This window comes from Aplosporella prunicola, assembly GCF_010093885.1.
Source record: "Aplosporella prunicola CBS 121167 unplaced genomic scaffold K452scaffold_13, whole genome shotgun sequence".
NCBI lineage: Eukaryota > Fungi > Ascomycota > Dothideomycetes > Botryosphaeriales > Aplosporellaceae > Aplosporella > Aplosporella prunicola.
This window is the reverse complement of record NW_022983541.1, coordinates 836,106-853,899: the sequence shown is the minus strand read 5'-3', so window position 1 is coordinate 853,899 and position 17,794 is coordinate 836,106. Positions and strand designations below refer to the sequence as shown.

General features: G+C 57.1%; 6 protein-coding genes across 6 annotated transcripts; 3 read left to right on the top strand and 3 right to left on the bottom strand.

The window, feature by feature from the left end:
- Positions 1-1,722: 1,722 nt before the first annotated feature.
- K452DRAFT_227801 (uncharacterized protein) lies at positions 1,723-4,791 on the top strand (the record flags this gene model as incomplete). The annotated part of the gene is made up of 3 exons (XM_033536918.1): positions 1,723-1,857; positions 1,906-4,603; positions 4,652-4,791. 3 exons carry the CDS (start codon positions 1,723-1,725, stop codon positions 4,789-4,791), a joined length of 2,973 nt encoding a protein of 990 aa, XP_033397582.1.
- A 342-nt stretch (positions 4,792-5,133) lies between these two features.
- On the bottom strand, positions 5,134-6,162 carry K452DRAFT_198728 (uncharacterized protein; the record flags this gene model as incomplete). Its single annotated transcript, XM_033535996.1, has 2 exons — positions 5,134-5,532; positions 5,866-6,162. Coding segments are annotated over 2 exons (696 nt in total), but the record flags the coding sequence as incomplete, so codon positions are not given.
- Positions 6,163-7,177: 1,015 nt separating this feature from the next.
- K452DRAFT_271710 (uncharacterized protein) lies at positions 7,178-8,463 on the bottom strand. Its single transcript, XM_033539050.1, has 3 exons — positions 8,084-8,463; positions 7,874-8,050; positions 7,178-7,802 (listed from the first exon to the last, which is right to left on the bottom strand). The coding sequence occupies exons 1-3, from the start codon at positions 8,439-8,441 to the stop codon at positions 7,612-7,614; spliced, it is 726 nt and encodes a 241-aa protein (XP_033397580.1). The 5' UTR covers positions 8,442-8,463; the 3' UTR covers positions 7,178-7,611.
- Positions 8,464-11,596: 3,133 nt separating this feature from the next.
- On the top strand, positions 11,597-13,107 carry K452DRAFT_227833 (uncharacterized protein; the record flags this gene model as incomplete). The annotated part of the gene is made up of 2 exons (XM_033536922.1): positions 11,597-11,740; positions 11,794-13,107. 2 exons carry the CDS (start codon positions 11,597-11,599, stop codon positions 13,105-13,107), a joined length of 1,458 nt encoding a protein of 485 aa, XP_033397579.1.
- A 154-nt stretch (positions 13,108-13,261) lies between these two features.
- K452DRAFT_271705 (uncharacterized protein) lies at positions 13,262-15,141 on the bottom strand (the record flags this gene model as incomplete). Its single annotated transcript, XM_033539049.1, has 2 exons — positions 14,398-15,141; positions 13,262-14,315 (listed from the first exon to the last, which is right to left on the bottom strand). Exons 1-2 carry the CDS (start codon positions 14,886-14,888, stop codon positions 13,262-13,264), a joined length of 1,545 nt encoding a protein of 514 aa, XP_033397578.1. The 5' UTR covers positions 14,889-15,141.
- A 262-nt stretch (positions 15,142-15,403) lies between these two features.
- K452DRAFT_333654 (uncharacterized protein) lies at positions 15,404-16,219 on the top strand (the record flags this gene model as incomplete). The annotated part of the gene is made up of 1 exon (XM_033545179.1): positions 15,404-16,219. One exon carries the CDS (start codon positions 15,404-15,406, stop codon positions 16,217-16,219), a length of 816 nt encoding a protein of 271 aa, XP_033397577.1.
- Between the last annotated feature and the right edge of the window lie 1,575 nt (positions 16,220-17,794).

Genomic DNA, 17,794 nt, shown 5'->3' with positions numbered 1-17,794 from the left:
TCTGGGTAGCTGGTTGCGTGTTCTCTTTGTATGTAAGTTCATTTCATGTCTTCCAAGAGCGGTCCTTTATTTGGAAGCTTCAGCAGCTAGATAGGTAGCGGGCTGGTAGAGATATGACATGCGTGAATGAAGGTGCTTATTGGCACAGCCTTTTGGCTTTTTCTGACGTCGCGTTGACCATCTGCTGGGCGGGGGTGCCCTCAGATGGGCCAGCGTCAGCCAGCCATTGGCGGTTGGAAGCGCCGGCCTCTTGTCTCCCTTGTTCTGTTTGGCGGCTGCCTGCATGGCCTGGACCTTGTCCCTCTCCGCATTATCGGAGTTCCCAAACTCGTTGATTGGCACCTTGTCGGCCCTAAGTTTCGAAAGCGCGAGACGCTTGACAGGGTGGCTAGTGCTACAGAGCTTCAGAAGATCTCGAGGCCGGTGATGTGACCTTTAAGAAAGCCAATGTCCATGTGGGGGGCCAACTTGGGAATTGCCCAGATGCTTGCCCCGGGCATTCTGGACCGTATGGCGTTGGAATGGTAATGGTTCAAAGACGTCACCCAGCGCTCAGAATAGGGTGATTGCCAGTGAGGGGTGGGCGGTGATGGGTGACACAGCATGCGGATGCGGGTATCTCGAAGCGGAAGTGGCACTGACCTTGTTGTGCGGCTCGCGGCGGAGGACGTAGGCTCCCCGACGGGCGCGCGGACGTGTAGTGTTGGACGCCGATGATTTCAGAGGAGAGGGTGCCTTGGGCCGTCAGCAAGGCCGACTACTTCCAACTACTTCGTACAAGGCGCGGTAAGTATGTGCAGGGTAGACGGATGGACGCGCATCATCTTGGACCTGATCGACCCCTCCCAGTTACGACATGGTCGACGTGGGACAGCCGGGGGTTCTTGCGCGACGCATTGTCGGCGTCGTCTTCGGCGGTCAGATGGATCGACCCAACGGGGCGTTGCGGACCATTGGTTGCTGAAACGAGACGCGCTGAAACGGCGGAGTCGGGGCGGAGTCGGGAGGCGGGCGTTGGCGTTGGCGTTGGCGTTGGCGCGGGCGTTGGGCGCGTGGGCGGCGCCTAGTCACGTGTGGAGTGGTAAGGGTGCAGATCTGGGGGTGGTGGAGCGGGCGGTGGCCAGGGCGCGCGACCGAAGAAGCCGGAGCCGGAGGGAGGGAAGATGGTGACGGCAGACACACGGGATCGTGAGGACAAGAGTTACTTCGTACAGACGCACGTGGACGCGTCACGGACAGACAAGAGTCGTTGGTGATTGTGATTGCAAGATTGAGCCTCGCGCGCATGGCTGCATGACGACGAGCGGGCGTCCGATAAGAAGATAGCGTGGGCCGGTCAGTCAGTCCCTCGCAAGTGACTGGGTACGAGTAGCTCCCGCAGCGCAGCACGCAACTCTGACCGCGCACTCCCTCACTCTCCCCGGCCTCGACCTACCTCGACTCGTCCTCTCTCTCTCTACGCTTTCATCCTCCTCACCGCATCTCCACTACGCTCCCTTGCCTCTCGCTGCCGCCTCCCGCAACGCAACCTCGCTATCCGCTCCGCACGCTCCTCTGCCACAACCGTCACCACTCGACTCGACCTGGTCCCTGTTGCTCGGTTGCCGGCTCATGCGCGACTTCGTCGTCGCGCCCCCGCTCCCTCGCCCCTGGTGGTGATCCAAGTCGTCCTTCCACACACAGTCGCCGTTGGCAGCAGAGGCCGCCCACACCCCCTTCGTCATGGCCGCTCCCGCGCCGCCCTCACGGCGGCCCTCGTCGCACCCAAACCAAGACCCCGAGATGGTCGGCCCCTTTAGGAGGATGGAGCAGATCGGGAAGGGCAGCTTTGCCACCGTCTATCGTGGCATCCATGTGGTACGTGACGGCCGTCCGGCCCAGGTCGACTCGACTGACACCATGCAGAAGAAGCGCTCGCTCGTAGCCATCAAGTCGGTCGACATCACCAAGCTCAACAAGAAGCTCAAGGACAACCTCTCGACCGAGATCCAGATCCTCCGTAGCCTAACACACCCGCACATCGTCGCCCTCATCGACTGCAAAGAGGTCCCCAAGACGATCCATATCGTCACCGAGTTCTGTGAGCTCGGTGACCTGTCCAGCTTCATCAAGAAGCGTAACAGTCTCATCGACCACCCGGCTACGGCCGACATGATGAAAAAGTACCCCAACCCGCCCATCGGCGGCCTAAACGAGGTCCTGGCCCGCCACTTCCTCAAACAAATCGCCAGCGCCCTCGAGTTCATGCGCGCCAAGAACTACGTCCACCGCGACCTCAAGCCCCAGAACCTGCTTCTGAACCCTCCACCCATCTACTATGCCAAGCATCGTCCCGAAGAGGTCCCCCTGGCTGCTGCCGAGAACTCCATGGTCCCCGCTGTCGGCATTGCCACGCTGCCTATGCTGAAGATCGCCGACTTTGGCTTCGCCCGCTGGCTGCCCACCACCTCTCTCGCCGAGACCCTCTGCGGCTCGCCTCTCTACATGGCCCCCGAGATCCTCCGTTACGAAAAGTACGATGCCAAGGCTGATCTGTGGTCGACGGGCACCGTCCTGCACGAGATGCTCGTCGGTAAGCCACCATTCCGCGCATCAAACCACGTGGAACTCCTCCGTAAGATTGAAAAGCAGAATGACCAAATCAGCTTCGGCCAGATCCAGGTCAGCAGAGAAATGAAAACCCTCGTGCGGGCCCTCCTAAAGAAGACGCCCACCGAAAGAATCTCCTACGACAAGTTCTTCGAAGACCCCGTCCTCGTCGAGGATATCCCGGGCCTCGTCGGCGAGGACATCCCTCGGGGCCCTGAGGTCGATGAGGAACCTTCGCCGAGCCTCATCGAGGAGAGGCGTATCGCTTCTAGCTCTGCGGCGGAGCAGGCCATCCGCCAGCAAATCACTGAGAGGGAGACTTCTGCCTCCCCCCGGCAGAGACTCGCTCCTGACGAACTGACGCTCCAGGTTCCTCCTTCGCGGCCCGTCTTGGCCGAGCGCGCAGCCACGGTGATGACCCCAACCTTATCATCTCCCTCCAGACGGTCCAGCAACGCCCCGTCGCCCGGACAAGAACGTCCGGTCTCGGCGCAGCAAGACCGTCGCCCAATGCTTACCACCCACACCACCGCCCCCCCTCGTCAGACAACTCAAGAACGTCCTCCGTCCGCAGCCGCCGTGGCCATGAATCGTCGCAACAGCCGCCCATCGCCGTCTCCCGGCTCTTCGATGCTGCGCGATCATCTGGAGAGGGAGCGCAACCCTCAGAGAGCCGAGGAGAGGGCTTTGCGCGAGGCCAAAGAGCGTGTGTCTCAAGACATTGCTTTAGAACGAGAGTACGTCTTGGTCGAGAAGCGCAGCGTAGAGGTCAACGCTTTCGCGGACGAGCTGGCCGCGAGCCCACAGTTCAGCAAAGACCGCCCCTCTTCATCGCATCAGAACAACGCCATGATCAGGCGCGCCACTACACAAGGTGCACCCACCTCCACAACCGGTGCACAAGGCGCCACACCCTCACATGCCATCCAAATCGCCAGTGGTAGGCAACGTCCGGAGAGTCTGCACCACCGCGCTAGCTCCTACGAGAGGCGCTACGGCCCGAGCCCCGGTTCGGCGACCTCAGCCATCTCCAAGGCTCTGAACATGGCCAGCTACAGGATCTTCGGCGCAGGAGCATCCCCTCCCGGGCGTGGTCCATCGCCGCCCAAGGGCTATTCCAACTTTCCCATGTACCCCACGTCTCAAGGCAGCATGGTGGTCGTCGGCGACGTCGTCAAGCCTGCCAACACAGGACCCAAGGACAAGGACACGCGGATGCTCGAAATTGTCGAAGAACTAGCCCAGCGTAGCCATGTCATCTACGGTTTCGCTGAGGTCAAATACAAGCAGCTTCTCCCCGCGCCGCCGAGCGACCCCGGCCTGGGCATCCGTGGCGAGCACCCCAGGGACGATGACGAAGATCCGCTCGACGAAGATCTCACTTTGGATGCCGTCTTGACCATCTCGGAAGAAGCTCTCGTCTTGTATGTCAAGGCGCTCGCGCTGCTTGCAAAATCCATAGACCTAGCAGGCAGCTGGTGGGGTCAGCGTAACCGCGGCGAGGTCCTCTCCGAGGCAAGCTCGCCTCGCTCAACCCCTCCTAGCCCGACCGTCGCGGCGGTTGGCGCGAAGATGAACCAGGTGGTGCAGTGGGTGCGCACTCGCTTCAACGAGTGCGTAGAAAAGTCCGAGTTCGTCGGCCGCAAGTTGGTCGAAGCCCAGAAGCAACTGCCCGCGGATCATCCAGCCCACCCGAACAACCTCCCCTCCGCTTCGACCTCAACGACCAGCGCGGGCACCTCGGCGGAGAACATCCACCTGCCCACTGGCATCACAGCCGAGAAGCTCATGTACGACCGCGCCATTGAGATGAGCAGAGCCGCGGCCGTCAACGAGCTAGTGAATGAGGACCTCCCGGGCTGTGAGCTCAACTATGCCACGGCCATCCGCATGCTCGAGGCCATTTTCGAAGGCGAGGACGATTACAGCTCGCGCAAGTCGATCGGTAGCAAAAAGCAGGACGACGAGGCCATCAGTGGCTTGGAAGAAGAAGACAGGGCGACCGTTCTCAATTGTAAGTGCACCGGCGATTTGCCAAGTGTCGAATGCTAACTATTTCTAGTGATTGAAGGAATGCGCGCTCGCCTCAAGGCTCTTCGCAAGAAGATTGATGACCAGAGAGCGCAAAGGGCGCAAAAGCGCGCCTCGCTCCCGGCGCCTGGCAGGAGCTCGCCTTCTGGCGCCTCTGCCTTTGCTCGGTGAAGAATATCGCGAACCCCAGGGCATTATACATAAACTTGCGGTCAAGCAGTTTTGCCAGCGATCAGTCGCCATGACGTGGCGCAGACGAATGATGAGTCGACGATGCACATGTTTCACGGCGTTTAACAAGATTGCAACCATCACTCAAGCGCGGGACGGACAATACCGACTCGCGTGCAGCCCGCGCAGAGACGTGCCGTTGAGTACAGTCCTCTGCGCGGAGCAACTTCTCCCAGGCCACATGCGGCGGCAACTTTGATGACGTCGTACGGAGGTGCGGTGGCTGATAGCGTCGGTGCTGAAGATGAATAAGGCTCGTCGCTCTCAACCTTTTCCAATCCCACCCGCTTTTCTCTTGGCCTTCAGGGCCTTCCAGTGGGCTTTCTTGCCACTCGTCTTCTTTGCCTGAATATCGCCATACTTTTGCGTGAATTTCCCATTCGTCTTCTCCTGAGCCAGGACTTCCTCGACAAAGGTCTTTTTGCGATCCTTGTTCTGGACGCGAGCACTGAAGAATTCGGTGGGGCCTTCGACAATGGTGCCGACTTGGGAGTATTCGGGTACGGCGAATTTGGAGTTGTCCTTTTTGTAGTGCCTGTGGGGGTCAAGGACGTTACGCATTTTCAGCAGCTGGAGATCGCGCTTCAACTCGGGAGTAAGGTCGGTCTTTGGAAGGTTGAACCATTGTTCGCCGGCGGTAGCCTTCTTCTCCTGCACATGGGGCGAATTGCTTGTGTTAGCCTTTTCTGCTTGCTTGCTTGCCAATTTGCAACCTTTCCAAACCCCCATCCATTATAATCATGAATGATTGAGATTTTTTGAATAAACAATGCGATTGGGAGCGCAAAAAGGAAAAAAGAAAAAGGGTGTGCCGTCAGAGTAACTATGATATTGAAAACTCTCAGTGTTGCAGGATAGGCCCAAGACGGGCCTACGGATCTGCTCAAGAAAGAAATTTGGGATTGTTTTTCCTCATAGGCAGCGCAGGGGGGACATCGCGATGGCGGTGGGGTGGACGCATGGAAAAGAAAAAAAAGAAAAAGGACTTACCACGTCTCGCCGCCTCTGCACCACGACCGGGTCCTCGACACGCCGCAAATGGTCCGCCGCGCCCCGCTGCCGCTCGTCGAGCAGCTGCGCCGCGTCCACGCGCGCGACTTGGCCGGACGTGCGTATGTATGGCGCTGCGAGCGCGCCGGCGGAGAGCTTGGGCAGCTTGGTGAGTGCTGCTGCTGCGGCTGGGGCGGAGGCGCGCGTCATCTGCTGCTGCTGCTGTTGCTCCTGTTGTTGCTGCAGCCGCGTCTCGGCTTCGTGCAGCAGGGCCGCCATCTGTGCATCCGTGAGCTCGGCTTCGTCGTCGGAGGTGTACGGCATCTTGGTGGGCTGGCGTGCGCGTGGGTTGACAGGGCACGTAGGAGTGTCGAGGTTGCGCCGCGCCGCGGTGAGATGGCGGGTGCTTGGGTGGAAATTTTTAGGAGAGGGTTTTTCCGACCCGGAAGGCGGTGTAGGTGGCGTGGCAGGTCGAGGTGGAGGTGGATTGTTGCCCCGACTGGATGGATGTTTCTTTGGTCTGCACGTGTTTGCTTTCGGTTGCATGGGAGTAGGAGTGCTCCGTGGTGGGATTTCGTTTGTTTGGGGTGCTTTTTGGCCTTTTGTTTTGTTGTTTCCTCTTTTCTCATTTTGTTCGTTTTAGCCTTTTTATTTTATTTTATTTTATTTTTACTTCTTTTTTTATGTTTTTACTTCTTATTATATTATTCTTATTTCCTTGTTTTCATATTATTTCTTTCAATCTACCTACGGCGCAAAGGACTAGCTCGTATGTCTTTCATTCCAGTTTTTGCGATAATCCATTTCCTCTGTTATGTATGTATCTCGCTCTCATCGTCTCCTATGTTTCTTCCATTTCACGGTTTCCGTCTTATAACTGCACTGTTTAATGGCTCGCGCGCAAGCAGCTTGGGTAATCTTGTTTGGATAAGGATGGGATTGGGTGGGTTGGGACGGATCGGACTGGGTTGGATAGGATAGGATAGCGCAGGAGAGCAATAAGAGCGAACTAGCAAACACACAAACGGATGAATGGGTATAATACGGCCTAGGTAGGCGATTACGTGTGACGCGCGTGCGTGATGGCCTGGTCTACCTACCTAGAGAGCAGTGTGGATGCCGAACATGGAGACAGCAGCGGGTGCAGACTTGACCTTCGCATTTTCCCGCCCCATCCTCTTGCGACGGACAGTGCGTTCGCGTTTCTCGTTTCTCGTCCGAGACAAGACGGACATTGGACTGGAGACGTGGATTATTTCATTGAGAGCGCTGCCGAGTGTCTTAATGCTGCAGTGTGCACCAGTGCACTGAGGCTTGAGCAATGCCGTATACCGAAGAGGGAAATAACATAGAATGCATGCCTTTGCGCCACGCTTGCTGGGATGAACTACCTATCATCGTGGAAACACTGCCTGGGATAATGGACTAGTGGTATACGTCTCAGACAGAAACTAGCAAATTACCCCCAGCGCCGTGTCTGCGAGAGCCAGGCTTGTTCTCTCGCACCCTCAATAAACTCAGACGTTTTTGTCCTGAATATTCGATACAGCGCGCATTGTTGCGCTAGCGATTGCGGTGCCAGTCGTGATTCAGCGGAATTAAGACGGGACAGAACAGCTCATACACACTCCATCCCGTCGGCGCACGGGTACTTGTATCCCGAGCATGCGACGAGCACGCAGTTTCGTGCGGCTGGGGCGCGCTGCCAGCCGAGCTGCTGGTGGCGAAGATATGGGAAACACGGAGGGAAGCTATCTGTGCCCGGCATCCTCATAGATCCGTCATGTTATGCTGCTTGAACTTCTTGTTCGCGCGGTCCGGCGCCCTGTTCTCGAACTGCGAGCCGTGCAGCTCGAAGACCAGGCTCCGGGGCTTCTCGCTAGGGGCGTCTGGTGCCGTCGCCGGTGCTGGTGCCGCTAGGGGGATCTCGAAGCGGAAGATGGTGTGTTCTTTTGGGATGGCTAGAGCGGGATACGGTGTCAGCACAAGAAATCGTCTCTCGCAACCCTCCCAGCACCCAAACAAAACTCACTCTTGACCTGATCCCGCGGCGTCACAATCTCAAACGTAAACTTCGTGTCCTTGACCACGACGCCCCTCACCCCCACGCGGCCCACACACCGCGCCCGCACCACCTCCACCACCGCGCCATGGAAATCCGCACTCGCGAGCTTCGGCCCCGCCGTGGCAGCCGTGACGTACGCCGCAGCTCCTTCACCAGCACCAGCACCACCAGCACTACCACCACCAATACCCAGAATCTCCCGCATGTACGCGCACCACATGCCATGCAGCGGCTCCCACACCGCATACTTGCGCTGCGCAGCGGGCAGCTCATACAGCCGCAGCGCGCGCTTCTGCGCCGCCGACAGCGGCCTCGGCTTGGATTTCGCGCGGGCGCGCGCAAGCTGCCGCGCGGCTTGCCGCTGGTGGCGCGCGTCGCTGTTGCTGTTGTTGATGGAGGGCTCGGTGGGCCGCAGCAGCAGCGGCTTTTTCTGGACTTTGTCGGCGAAGATGCGGGCGCTGGCGTCGGGGGAGTGGGCGCGCGAGAGCAGCGCTTGTGAGGGGTTGGCGGCAGAGAGAGCTGGTGTAGAGGCCATTTTGGCGGCGTGCGTGCTGTGGTGCAGAGTGCTTTGCGTAGTGGTTGCGGGAGTGCTTCAAAAATGCCCACCCACTCGGTGCGCGGCGTGCGCACCGTCCGCGGAAACGTCCCGCGCGGCCAACCACACAGAGTACCATCTATCTACTCCGCTCTCCACCATGGTCCATGTCGGCAAAGCCAACGCACCTACCTACGGTTGACAGGCGCCGGTTCCATCCTGGTTCGATACCTTGACGTCCAGCCCGTCAAGGCTCAAGGGTCAAGCGTGTTCACAGCGCGTTTATTTCGGCACCTTGATGGCCAGCCCACGGACGGAGCACATACCTACTCGTAGGCTCGTCAGCCGCATCGCGTGCTGCGTGGACGCGGACGGAGGTACGAGGAGGCGTCATCTGTGTTAGGTGGAGGCTCAGCTGCCGCCTGCACGCCGTGACGCCGCCTGAGGTGAGACCTACTCTACCTATGCGGCGCGCGTGGTGCTGTGTGTGACGTCATGAGGTTGGTAACGTCCGTCACCGTGAAGCGAGATGGTGATACGTGTACGGAGTAGAAGAAGAGACCCAGTTAAGTTGTGTAGAGGCTCTGCACGGAGAAGAAGAGTCCCAGTTAGGACATGTAGAGCCTCTGTATGCTCTAAGACCTTTTTACCCATACCGGGGACTCGGGATAGGAACTAGGCAAGGAGTACTCTGTAGGGACTGCTTGTATCATCCCCTGTCTCGCTATACGGTGGCTCTCGGTTCGTAGTAATAGACGTCGCGTTATATCGCGATATCTTTAGTCGTTAGGGTAAGTTCGGGCTTAGAGCTAGATAAGGAGCACTCTATAGGGACTGCTTGTGTCGTCCCCTGTCTCGCTAGACGGTAGATCTCGGTTCACGGTGACGGACGTTACACGATTTGGACAGTATGATTTTGGTGGAGCAGATAGTGATGGCGGGGAACAACCTCTTGCTCATGCAAGATAACCAGTCGCTCAACACTGGCGATTATCAGCATGCGCCCTCTCGCTGAATGGCTGCCTGATATGCTCAGGATGCATGTAGCGACCGAAGGGAATATAACTTGAAAAGCTATGTTCGTTTTTTTGTTGCGCATGTGCACAGTGTTATGGACATGCTCAAGCCTAGAGGAGACGGCAAACGTTGACTGTGACTGTACATAAATATATCCAGGTCAGATTAGGGCATGTCCGAGGACTATACTACTCCTACATGTCAACTCCACTGCGAAAATAACTACCTGTATAATTGGAGCTGCAGAAGTACTACACCGAGACTAGTCAGGACTTATTCGACCACGCCTTGCATATCGCCTCTAGCTATCTGGTCATTATAAGATAATTTAGAGCAAACTTACATAGCCCCCATACTGAGAACGACATATTATATCTAGAAGATATTAAGATATTTTTCTCTTATTTTTTAGGCGTTTCACTACTATCTGTGTAGGCTTTTAACACTTGCTATAGTATAATGCACCGTCTCCTCGCAGATTTCTCTCTATGCACGTCTTCAATATGCTCCCGATTTAATATCGCTGAGTTTTGGATACTATATGGTCGGCTACAGCGATACTGGGAGCAGTACTAACAACGTCGTCACCACCGCCAGTACAATGTGGCTAGTTGCAAGCAGCACTGGTAGTGGACTCAAGCGCCCACGGCCACTTCACTGACTTGCCCGAGTCTACCTCCAGTGACTACAAGCCTCTCTCCACTCGCATCCTGATCCCTGGCCTCGGCGGCGCTGAGATAGCTATTACCAGGGGAAGCATCCTACTCACTTGCCCGCTCGGAGCAGCGCGGCTTACGTTACTGTTAGCAACGTTCTACACGTTCCGAGGCAGCCATCCAGCGTCCTCTCACTGGGCCGATTGCAGGTCAAGAGCGTCTATCTTGGGCAAGGACTTACGCAGTATTGCAAACAGACAACCACCTGATCGCACACTTCGCTCCAACACCTCCGCACAGCTAACAAGACGTCCACAACCAACACCAACCCGTCAATATATCTCAGCAAAACACTTCGTGCTACCAAGCCAGACGTGAGCTGGGGTAGCAGCATCAACGCCACGAGCGACATATTAACTTCCGCACTGAACGGGCCGTAGCAGGTTGGGCTCCGCAGCAGCACTTTCAACACGTTCAGATCCTTTGCGCGCCTGGTATCTGCCTGCGCGGCGCTCGCTGTTTAACTAAACGCGCGCGGAGTACTCGTAACAACGTACCTTGTGCTAACAGCATCAATGGCGCAAATTCAAACCGCGCTAAAAGTAACTCTCTGTGTGTGTGTGTGTGAGTGTTGCACAGGCAGAAAGGGCACACCTACCTCACGCACAATATAGCAGCGCCGCATACTCACCAGCCCACTCTGCTCTACTCTACCTCGTTGCTCACAACAAGAGCAAGCAAATCCCTACTCTACCTACCTGCTCCACCAAAATCACACTATCCAAACCGCGTACCTCACCTTCCAGCGCCCGCCAGCTATCTTCTTCTTCCTCAACTTCATCTTCACATGTGTTGTCGCCGACATCCTCCAATACCTCGTCACTGCCACTCGCAGACCTCGCGAGTGAATGTCCGTACCGTGACTTATCATCCAGCCTCTGGATGCGTAGCAGCAACCCTCTTCACCATCACATCAATGGCGTTGATAGCCTCCACGGGTGTTGGGGTTCTCTCTTTACTCTTGGTTGGGTTGCTTGGCCTTAATACTGCGAAAGTGGACGGCTGGCGTTAAAGAGACATATTTGTGTTGGATAAGTAAGTGGTCACTTAATACCATCGAAGAGTGAATTGGAAGAGTGTGTAAGATTTATACTGACTCACCTCGCTACTCACCCCTGCAACTACGTAAACGCTCGCGACAAGGCTGAGCGCGCGCGAGGCGGCGCACGTACCACCGCGGGGCAAGCGGCCGGACCCCTCCACGACTTTTTTCTGGATTTCCAATCGCTTCTGTTGACTCAGGATTCTTTTCGGCTCGTCTTTTCCCTCCGCCTCGCCCTCTCACTTCCGCAAGGCACATTCCTACGTACCTACCTGTCGCTAGACTTTTCCGCCTCTCGTCGCGACTTCAAATTTTCGCATATCGCATTCTCCGCTTCGCTGCGCCCGACTCCGCGCCCAACTCCGCACTCGGCGATCATCATGGCCGCTCCACACAAGAGCCTCGCCCAGGACCTCTTCGAGGACATGGGCCGCAAGGTCGAAGAGGCTAGCCAGAACATGAACGGCGCAGACGAGAAGATGGTCGAGGAGATTGAGTCTCTCTGCATGAACTGCCACGCCGACGTGCGTTTCCCGCCGTACTCTTATGCCTCAGTGCGATACTGACTGCGCCACAGGGCACCACGAAGCTCCTGCTCACCAAGATCCCCTTCTTCCGTGAGGTTGTCATCATGTCCTTCGACTGCCCGGACTGCGGCTTCAGGAACTCGGAAATCCAACCGGCGGGCCAGATTCAGCAGCGCGGAACCAAATACACCTTCAAGCTGGACAGCGAAGCCGATCTCAACCGCCAGGTTGTCAAGAGCGACACCTGTGTGCTCCGGATCGAGGATATTGACCTTGAAATCCCGGCTGGTCGCGGTCAACTCAGCAACGTCGAGGGCATAGTGCGCATGGTTCACGACGATCTCGAACAAAAGCAAGAAGAGCGGAAAGAGCTGGTGCCCGAGGTTTATGCTAAGATCCAGGAGATCCTTGATACCATGCAGGCCATGCTCGACGGCAAGAAGTTCCCCTTCACCATTGTTGTGGACGATGCGGCTGGCAACTCCTTTGTCGAGCCCTCGACCACCGACAAGCCAGGCAAGTGGGTGAAGAACGACTATGCCAGGACACCTGAGCAAAACACCACGCTTGGCCTTGGCGACACCAGTGCTGCTGAGACGGGCGCGCCTGAGCCTACTTTGCGCCCCGAATACCACGCCAACCAGATGTACCCCAAGATGCCGGAAACCACCAACACCAACAACGTTGACGAGGAGGATATTATCGAGAACCAGGTGTACTCCTTCCCCGCTAGCTGTCCCGGCTGCACCAGGCCTTGCACCACCAACATGAAGATGGTGAACATTCCCTTCTTCAAGCAGGTTGTTCTGATGAGCACCGTTTGCGACGACTGCGGCTACCGCAGCAACGAAGTCAAGACCGGAGGCGAGGTGCCCGAGAAGGGCCGGCGCATCACTCTTGCGGTGGAAAAGTCGGAAGACCTTACCCGCGACATCCTCAAGTCCGAGTCGTGCGCCATGTCGTGCCCGGAGCTGTCGCTGCAGGTCGAGCCGGGCACGCTGGGCGGCCGCTTCACGACCGTCGAGGGCCTGCTCACGCAGATCCGCAACGACCTCCGCAGCTCCATCTTCGGCGACGAGGACGAGAAGCACGACTCCCTGGAGACGGCGGCCAAGGCCAAGTGGGACGCGTTCTTCGCGCAGCTCGACGAGGCCATCGACGGCAAGTCCAAGTTCACCGTCATCCTGCAGGACCCCTTGGCAAGCAGCTACGTGCAGAGCTTTACGGCGCCTGAGCCCGATGCGCAGATCAAGGTCGAGGAGTACGACCGCACGGATGAGGAAGAGGAGGATCTTGGTCTTAAGGATATTAAGACGGAGGGATACGAGCAGGACGGCGAGGAGAAGGCGGACGAGCAGGCATGATCTTAATGAACATTTAAAGCATCAGACCAAAAATACGAGGTCGTCGAGCTGTTGCTGCACATAGACTAGACGACACATAGCAAAGAAAAGGCTTACGAAGGGTATCATTGGCAGCCAGACGTGCTGATAGGTACGGAGCAGACGCATCCCCCCCCTACTTCCGCCTCGCCATGCCCTTCTTCCGCTTCCCCGTCACGTCCCTGCCCTCCTCAATCTCCAGCATGGCCTCCCTCTTCTTCTCTGCCACGACCTTCAACGCGTCCCGCACAACCCTCGTCTCGAGATTGACGCCCTCCTCCGCATACTCCATCATCTTAGTACCCACTCTCGCCTCGATCGCCAACACCAGCTCGACATCGCGCTGGCCGACGACGGTGACGCTCTCGCCCTTGCGACCCGCACGCGCCGTGCGGCCGACGCGGTGGATGTAGTCGTCGGGGTCGCGGGGCACGTCGTAATTAACCACGAGCTCGACGCTGGGGATATCGAGACCGCGGGCCGCCACATCCGTCGCGACGAGGATGCGGGCGGCCCGCGCCCGGAACCGCGCCAGATTTGAGATGCGCTGCTGTTGCGGGAGGCCGGAGTGCAGGCTGGTGACGCGGTGGGCGAGCAGGCGCAGCATGTGCTCGAGCAGCTGGGCCGTGGCGGTGCGGTTGACGAAGACGATGGTGGATTTGGCGTCGTTGGCGGGGGTGAGCAGCAGCGTGTGCAGGAAGGCTTCGCGGTGCGTGACGGGGGCCTGCAGGTACTTCTGCTGCAGGGTGGCGGGGACGGCGAGGGCCTCGGTGTCGACTTCGCAGACGAAGACGGCGGCCTTGCCCGCGGGGCGGGGCAGCTCCTTGAGCGCGCGCACCTCGGGCGTGACGGTGGCGGTGAAGAGGCAGGTCTGCCGCGAGGAGGAGGGGGGGAGCAGCGACATGCACGTCTCCACGTCCGGCAGCATGCTGCCGTGCCCCGCCGCGAGCAGCCGGTCCGCCTCGTCTAGCACGACGAACCGCACCCGTCGCAGCGCCCCGACCGTGTCTTCGCCTGAGTTGGCGATGTGGTCGGCTAGCCGCCCCGGCGTCGCGATCACGACGTGCGGCCGCGAGGCGAGCGCCGTGGCTTGCGCGCGCATGTCGGCGCCGCCGGTCACGAGGATCGTCTTTAGTGATTGCGGGCCGCCGATGGCGTTAAACTGCTCGTAGATCTGGAGAGCGAGCTCACTGCGCACGTGTGTTAGTAGCGATGTAAAGAATTTTTTATTTTTTATTTTTTTGTAGGCATGGTTGGCTGGACTGGACGTACCGTGTCGGGGTCAGGACGACGGCAAAGATGCCCATGGGGTCTTCGCTCCATTTCTGCAGAATCGGCACTGCGAAGGCGACCGTCTTGCCCGAGCCGGTCCTGCTGCCGCCGATGCAGTCGCGGCCGTTGAGGATTTCGGGAATGCAGCCCTTTTGGATGCCGGTGGGCTTTTTGATGGCCATGGCCGAGAGCGAGGCGACGAGCCATGGGGACACGTTGAGCGAAGCAAAGGAGAGGTTTTCCTTGTAGTTCTGGGCGGACAAGATGGAGGCGGGGGTTTCTTTCTGCGTCTTCTTCGCCTTCACGCGCGAGAGGGTGGATGTGGACGCGGGCATCTGTTTGGGTGGTTGCGGGGCCTCAGCATCATCATCATCGGAGACGGCCTCGGGCGACAGCTTCCTCCTCTTTCTCGATCCGCTCTGCTCCAACTCCACGTGCGAGGCGTCCGACTCGGCACCAGAAGAAAACTCCTTTTCCGAGGGCGAAGACATCTTGGCGCGATGCTATGCTTGCATACCTTACGACTTCCAATTGTCACGGTCAAAAATCTTAGCGGAGCCGGCGCGCGGATTCTCCGCTGTCGCTTAGTCACTAGGTGCCGGGCCCGAGCGTCATTGCGCCGGGTAGGTGGTGCGGGGATTTCGTCCATTCCAACTAGCACTGCTAGAGTAGGAACCCCGCGCTGTATTGACCTGGTCGTTACCTCATGGTGAGAGCTGTACAATCCAGCTTGCTGGCACCCGGGTTTCATAGCACCCTCGCTACCGGGCCATGCCTTGCGCGCTAGATATAATAGTTCCCGACGAAGCCCTAGCCCCAGCCGGTGACCCATGTTGAACTCATCGCACAGCGGGTGTGCTAGTTTGGAGTATAGGCTAACATTCCTAGTCAACTGGATCGACCGACGTCCCTCGAACGATATAAACCACGCAACCGGCCTTGTTGGGTGCTCTCCATTCCCAGCCCTCATCCATTTACCTACAGACTATATTCCCAAACACTGACCATGTTTGCCTTCAACAAGATAACCATCCCTCGCCTCACCGCCAAAAAATCCCCTTCCTACCGCGCGCGCGAAGCCGAAATGCGCGCCAGCAACGACATCTACACCACGACCACCACCACCGACTACGCCGCTACACCCTTAACCACGGGCACGCTCATAAAAACGCGCACCAAAGCACCCCCACCACGACGCAAAAGCGACGGCAACGGCGGCGGCTACAGCGAACCCCTCACCCCGCCCCCAGCCTACGACCCGTACCGCGTACACTTCGACTTCTTCACGCACCCCGTTGCAATTAGCAAAGCGCTCACTGACGCCGCCGCCTCCGCCACCACCAGACCTCCCCATGAGATCGCCGCTTCCCTCGACGCCCTCGGCATCCTGGATCTTCCGCCCAACCACCTCGATGCCCTCGCCCGCATGGGGCCGCGCCGCTTCGAGCTCGAGCTGGAGATCTTGGCTGCGCGGTCGCGGCGGCAGGAGAGGGCGCTGGGGGCGCCCGTGCTTGCTCCTGCCCCTTCTGCTAACCCCGCTCCTATGCCCACTCCCGCTCTTGCTCCCACTCCTAACCCCACTCTCACTCCCACAAGAGCAAATACGGGACTGGCAGCAAAGGCGGGAGCAAAGGCGGGAGCGGAGGCGAAAGCAGAGAAGCGCAAGATGCCAGAGTGGGGAACTGCGCTTGAGAGCGGGAGCAGGGAGCGCGAGAGCGCGAAGCCGAGGTCAAGGATTTTTCGGGTCGGGCTGGCGATTTGCGCGGTCGGGCTTACGGTGGCGCTTGCTTTGGCTGTGGCGGCTGCTGTGTTGTGGGAGTAGTGTGTGTGTGGTGGGTGGGAGGGGTAGGGTGCGGAGGAAGGGGTGGGGGGTGGGGGTTGTACGTGGTGTGGTGGCGTTGTTTGCTGCGTGGAGGGATGGGGTGCGTCTGGTTGGTTTTGTCTGGTTCGTGGTGTTTGAGAAGTGTGTTATGCTACTTGTTGTAGCAGGTTTGCTATACTTACGGAGTACTACTCGGGAATTTGTAAATCGCTTCAGCTTTTAACGTATGTTGTGCTGGATAGTTATGTTTGAACGGTATATGAAAGTGGGCGCGAGACTCCATATATATACGGAAACTGATGATGGAAGGGAGTGATACTGATACTGCCTCTAAAAGTCCTGGACGTTTGAATACAGGAGGTCCGAGAGTGTTTTAATTGGTTTTAGGAAGTAAAGTGTACGAGGATGCTAGAATTTAAGATAGGAAGTGTATGAGGATTCTAGAGTATTCTACATAGGTTTAGGATAGAAAGTATATGTTGTATCTTACGGGGGTATATGAAATTAGATAATATGATATCCGTCACCGTGAAGCGAGATGGTGATACTTGTACGGAGTAGAAGAAGAGATCTAGTTACGATACGTAGAGTCTGTGTGCTCTAAGACTATTTCACCCGTACCGAGGACTTAGGCTAAAAGCTAGGCAAGGAGTACTCTTTAGAGGCTGCTTGTATCGCCTGTTGGCTCGCTGAATGGTGAATTTCAGTTCGTGTTGACGGACTTTTAAGGACACGAAAAGACTCACAAAGCTACGAAGATATGAACTTATATAAGGGAAAATAGTGTGCCTAACTCTCTACCTTCTCCCTCCTTAACTCCCCTTCTACTAAGCACGTCACTCTTCTTAAGCACCGTATGGTTACTCTTCTCCCTAAGCACCGTGTAATCTTCTATCTATACCCTGACCTCTTACATCTGCAGCGCCTATCTTAAGCTCAACTTCAACCAGTCCTTGCCAAATCATTCGGTATTACACCGCACCGCTCGATTTGAGAACTTGAACTCTTGCTCAAGATCTGAGGCCAAGGCCAGAGATGCTCAACCTCTCTTCTATCCCTAGTCCAACATGTATAGGTATGGTATTACGTAGGACAGGCAGGTTGTCGGAAAGCATGGTTTCATTATCATATCACACACATGAATAGAATAATTTTGCCATGGATGAACACCTCATGGTGTTGTTCATTGCTTTCCACTTATTGTTCCTAAGTGTGGATCTAACTAAGTTGCTGTGAAGCTAGGCGCGAGGAATTGGACGCCGCTTGTCCTCCTAGATTACTGCTACCTATAGAGGTATATATGCTGCTATCTAAAAGAACACGTTTCTTGTTGAGATCCTTAATTCCTTGCAGTAGAAGAACGTGTGGTGTAAGGGAGTCAGTTTATTGTGTAACAACTAACCGTAGGGTTGAAGCTGTGCGTTGTTAGAGTGATACTGGCTGACAGTTGCATTGTCGTGCGATAGTAACCGTGGCTATTGATCTAAACGAGCATCTAACAGAGTATCCCAAGCTGCCCAAGGATGGGCCTTCCCGCAGATCGGACAGTAGATATATTCATGCCGAGAATGGCCG